The following is a 5229-nucleotide window of genomic DNA, read 5'->3' as shown; positions in this document are numbered from 1 at the left end:
CCCCCGGGTCTCAGCCCCCTTTCTCTGCCGCAGGTGAACAACCTCATCTGGCACGTCCGCTGCCTGGAGTGCTCCGTGTGCCGCACCTCGCTGCGGCAGCAGCACAGCTGCTACATCAAGAACAAGGAGATCTTCTGCAAGATGGACTACTTCAGGTAGGACGGACGGGCCGGGAGGGTGCAGCTCCGCGCCGAAGCCCCGGCTCCGGGGGGGATGCTCAGCCCCTGGAGAGGCCGGGTCCGCTCCGGCGCTGGCGGGGAAAAAGGTTTGAAAGAGCCGGCGGGGTCCCGGGAGCATCCCCAGGGAGAGGCGTCCCCTCGGGGCACGGGGGGGCTGGGGACAAACCCCCTCCCGGAGGGGTTCCTGACCCCCCCTGCGTCCCCCCAACCGGGACACCCCGGCTCCGCGGGGATGGCGCGGCGGGGAATTGTCCCGTCGCCGGGGGAAATGCGGGTCTCACGGCGTCGCCCCGGCTTCTGCCCGGGAGGTGACGGTGCGACCGGCGGCACCGGCCGGCCTTTGGAACCCGCTCCCCCCGGTGCCGCATCGCAAACGGCGGAGCGTCCTCGGCCGGAGGGTTTTAACGGAGCGAAACAAATTCCCGGCGGCGCAAGTCCCCGCGGCCGGGCCGGGGCTCGCCGGGCGCCGTCGGGCTCGGTCCCGACCCGCCTCCCCCGGGGAGCGCGTCCGGCCGCTTCTGGCCCCGGCAGCCTTTTGGGTTTAAATCTTAAATCGCGATTTATTTATTTTTTCCCCCCAAATTGAGAGGCGGGAGGGGACGGCAGATCCCGAGCTCCTCGCTGCCGTTTAACTAAATCTCCGAGCCCGCCGCCCTGGCTCTCCCCGTCCCACCAGGATGAGGAAATGCCGTTGGCCCCGGGAGGAAGGAGGCCGGCGGGCGGGCAACGAGAGTGACCCCGGGGAGGGCGCGGGGGGCTCGGCCGCATCCTCCCGCCGCGGGGCTGCCTCCGCCGGCCACGGCTCCGCGGGCAGGGCGTGCTCGGGAGGCAAAACCTCAGAGATTTCTTTGGCGTTTGTTATTGCGGGGGTCTCCAAACGCTCCAAACTCCGCGGCTCGGCCCCGGTGCGGTTCCCGGCGCGGGGTGCGCGGCTCCTCGGGCTCCGTCCCCGCGGGGTCGCGGCGCTCCCCGTGCTGCCCGGTCGTTACTATTATAATTATAATTATTATTATTAAACTGCCTTTTTTTTTTTTTTTTTTTTTTAGCAGTTCTTTTTATTAAGCATTTAACTTAAGTGCAGTCTAAGGATACATTCCTGCAATTGGATCCGCATAGATTGTTCTTTGAGAAAGGTTCCTGCTTTCTTGCCTGCATCTCTGGAAACGTAAGCACGGACCTTTCCAAGGGCGGTTTGAAAGTGGCGGCTGGAGCTCTGAATTGCCTTCCACAAATCCAGGGAATAGGGAATATCAGCTCCTCAAAATGAACCCGTTGAGTTAGAAAGCCCCGAGCGGCGGCAGCTCCCGCCGGGTGCGGGGTCTGTTCCCGCCGGGTGCGGGGTTTGTTCCCGCCGGGCGCCGCCGATGCCCGAGGAAAACTAAAACGAAAATGGGTGCAGGCGCCGCGGGACCCCCCCAGCTCCTGGGCGGCCGGTTCCGGGGGCGGGGGGGCTCCCAGACCGCGCTTCTCACTTGCCTTTTTTTCCTGCAAACTGTCTTTTTTTTTTTTTTTTTTTGGTCACTTCACCGAAATTTCCTTCGCTTTCAAGTGAAAGGTTTAGGGAAGTCCGCGGGGCCGTTGTGTTGCTTCAGGGCATTTTCAGCGGTTTTGGTGAATCGAGAACCGTTCCGGTGCCGTTAGGATTTTTAAAGCACGGACCTTTCCAAGGGCGGTTTGAAAGTGGCGGCTGGAGCTCTGAATTGCCTTCCACAAATCCAGGGAATAGGGAATATCAGCTCCTCAAAATGAACCCGTTGAGTTAGAAAGCCCCGAGCGGCGGCAGCTCCCGCCGGGTGCGGGGTCTGTTCCCGCCGGGTGCGGGGTTTGTTCCCGCCGGGCGCCGCCGATGCCCGAGGAAAACTAAAACGAAAATGGGTGCAGGCGCCGCGGGACCCCCCCAGCTCCTGGGCGGCCGGTTCCGGGGGCGGGGGGGCTCCCAGACCGCGCTTCTCACTTGCCTTTTTTTCCTGAAAAATACGAGTTGGATTTATTTTTTGGGGGAGTGAGTTGCCGTGCGGCGGGAGCGGCAGCGCCGGGAGCCGGGAGCGGGCGATGGGTGGCCCCGCTCCCCCCTGCCCGGTCCGTGGGGCTCCCGGCGACCCCCGGCCGAGCCTCGGGCCCGTTTCCCCGAGGGGGCAGCGGGCGGGGGTCGCTCCCGCCGCCTCCGGGGGCAATAGCGGCGGATCCCGGCGGGTCGAGCCGCGCCGTCGGTGCCGGTCTGCGGCCGGAGCCCCTTCGCCGGGGCGGGTCGGGGCAGAGAACCCACGGTAGCCCCCTGGCAATCCCGGCTCGGGGGCCACTCGCCCGACCCCTGCCTTCGGGAGCATCCTGGCCCGCAGCCGGGCGAGCCCGGGACAGCCGGGATCCGAAGGGAAAATCTGACTCTTGGGCTTTTTAAAATTTTATTTATTATTTGCTGCGGATGAAATGTGTGGGTTTTTTTGTTTTTGTTTTGTTTTGTTTTTAAAGCAAAGCAGAAACCCCGTTCTAAGGCGTGCGGGTCTTTGGAGCCAAGGCAGAAGGGAAGGGGCAGTGGGATGTGCTCTGCGTGGAGCTCGGCGGCTTTCATTGCGCCAGCGCTAATTCCTGGCAGCCGGGGCTGTTGGGGGGCAGCCGGGGCTGTTGGGGGGCAGCCGGGGCTGGGGGGCTGTTCAGGGCACTGCAATGCTGCCGGGTGGGCACTGCTGCCCGACGGTGGGCGAGTTTTGGCCTGGTCTGTCCGACCTTCCCTTCCCCGTTGATGTGAGGGGCTGTGTAAGCGCTGGCGCTGCCGTCACTCTGCGGCCTCCTGTGCGTTTTTAAGCAAACGTTGCTGTTTCCTGTGTCTTGTCAAATAATTGCATTTGGCATCCAGGGCTCCAGCGCTTCGAGGAGAACCAAATTAAAATTGGAGCTCATTGAGCAGAACATTGTGTTCCCGGGCGATGCGAGGGCTGCTGGCGGCCAAGCTCCCGCGGCTCCGGTCGCGGGGAGGCCCGGTGTGATCCCGGTGTGATCCTGGTGTGACTCCTGCTGTGACACTCGTGGCTCTCAGAGGCCCGGTGTGATTCCTGCTGTGACACCCGTGGCTCTCTGCCTCGCTGGGCAGCCCTTGGGCACACGAGCGTGGGGTCGCTGGCCCTGGCCTGTGTCCCTGGGGGCTGGGACAGCAAAAGAGCTGTGCTGTGGACGTACCAGCACCCACAGCCCAGCTATGGGCCAGGTGGTCTCTGTCACCTCTTGCTGTTGTGCCCCACTGGGATGATGCTCCTGCTTGAGCACTGCTGTGGCTCAGCACGGAGGTGGACTCTCTGTGACAACGCGCCGCTGGTCTGTTTTGTGATTTAGGGTGATGTCTGGAAGCTGTATCTGCCTTGGGGGGGCTGTTTTAGGGGCTTCCTACAGAGTGAGTTCAGGAATGCTGGGGATGGGGACATTTGGGAGCCGTGGCCCTGGGAGCAGGGTGTCCCTTGCCCTGTCCCTGCAGGTGGGAATGGACAGCAGGGCTCAGGGAGTTGTGGTGCCCGGGTACAAGCAGTGTGTGAGAGCCAGGACACACCAGGGCATCCTCCCTCCTCTGCTCTTCCTGCGCCCCAGATGTTGCGGCCGCCCCTGGGGGAGGCGGGATGAGTCTTTCTGGGATGAGTCTCTCCGGGATGAGTCTTTCCTGGTAACGCCGTTGGCAGTTTTCATCTCCTGGTGCTAACGGCCGTGGAGAGCTGGCAGCATCTGCTCACCCCACCACAAACCACGCTCACGGAGCCTGAGCCCACGGCTCTGGCAGATGTTGGTGATGCCCCGGCGTGTGCTGCAGAGCTGGGCTCAGGGAAAGCACCGGCTCTGCATCTCCTGCTGCAGTGCAGCCCCGTCCCCATCCCCACCGGGCTGCTGGCAGGAGGCACAGGGAGCTCTTCACCTGGTGCCCTGCAGCCCCCAGTGGACGGGGCTTTTTGGGCTATCGCTGCCCTGCGAGCTCGGTGAACTAAAGTCTGTTTTATCTTTGAGCCGTTGTTTGCAGTGGGGACAGGTCAGGTCAGCCTGCTCGCAGGCTTTTCTCTCCCCGTCCCTGCAGTGGTGGTCCCTGTGGTGGTGGTCTCTGTTGGGTGACAGCGGGTGCCCAGCCCCAGCTCAGCCTGGTTTCTGCAAAACCTGATCATTGTGGTTCATGCTGGAGGCAGGTGTTGGGCAGGAGCCGCAGGCGCAGCCTCGGTGGTTGCTGGTGCCGCAGCCTCCGTGTCTCCGCCTCGGCCTCTTGCAGGGGCTGCTCGTGCCGGGGCTCTGGGAGGGGGGACAGTGGCATCAGCCCCTGCCTGCTCTCGGCAGCCCTTGCCCCACTCCCTGGGAACCAGCCCCAACCTAGATGGGGGGACACCACGCTGTGTGTCTGCTGGGTGCCCCCCCAGACCCCAGCCAGCGTGTGATGAGGATGGGATGCGTGACCTTTCCTGCGTGGTGCCCTGTGCCTCAGTTTCCCCTCGGTCCCAGAGGTGCAGGGACGTGCCCCCCCTCCTCGTGCTGTGCCCCCCCTCCCCGCAGCAGGCTGTGATTCGAGCGGGGAGCAGCGATTACCACGTGCCATTAGCTCGGTGAGCCTGCCCCTCGTTTGATACCGTTCAGCAAGTACGACTGTTTACATAGCACATTGTTCAAAGTAATTCAATTTACAGGAATGATCTTTACTTCTAAATAAAAAATTAATACAGTTCTTTTGTTTGTGCGTTTATATAAACTAGCTGGCACACAGTCAGTTTACAATGTTCCCATCTGAAGTAAATTAGTGAAGTCTCTTAGCTAAGTCTCTGTATAATTTCAGCACAGAAATATCCTCTCTAAGGCAGCCCTTTTAGGTTTTTTCTTTTTTTTTTTTTTTTTTTAAATTTCAGCAGGCTTTAATTTATATCTCAATCCTCCATTTCTAGAACCTGTGTTACTGGGTGCCCAGATATGAGAATATGCAGTTGATTAACTCTACATTTGACTGGTGTTAAAGGATTCAGCAATATCAGACTTCTGCATACCTGTATTTTTTAATTTAGTTGTACCAATTAATTTTTATTACATTTGCCTCCCG

At 60.9% G+C, this 5229-nt stretch overlaps 1 protein-coding gene across 3 annotated transcripts in view; it reads left to right on the top strand.

The window, feature by feature from the left end:
- LHX6 (LIM homeobox 6) overlaps positions 1–5229 on the top strand; it is an 18448-nt gene that overhangs the window by 639 nt on the left and 12580 nt on the right. For all 3 annotated transcript variants that reach the window (XM_014942839.1, XM_014942837.1, XM_014942838.1), the window contains exon 2: positions 34–155. In XM_014942839.1, coding sequence (XP_014798325.1) covers positions 34–155 — 122 coding nt within the window. The remainder of the gene's footprint in view (positions 1–33; positions 156–5229) is intronic.

The sequence above is a fragment of the Calidris pugnax genome, unplaced genomic scaffold, assembly GCF_001431845.1.
Source record: "Calidris pugnax isolate Ruff unplaced genomic scaffold, ASM143184v1 scaffold102, whole genome shotgun sequence".
NCBI classification, from domain to species: Eukaryota; Metazoa; Chordata; class Aves; order Charadriiformes; family Scolopacidae; genus Calidris; species Calidris pugnax.
Note: the sequence above shows the minus strand (reverse complement) of the source record. Positions and strands in the feature narration are given on the sequence as shown.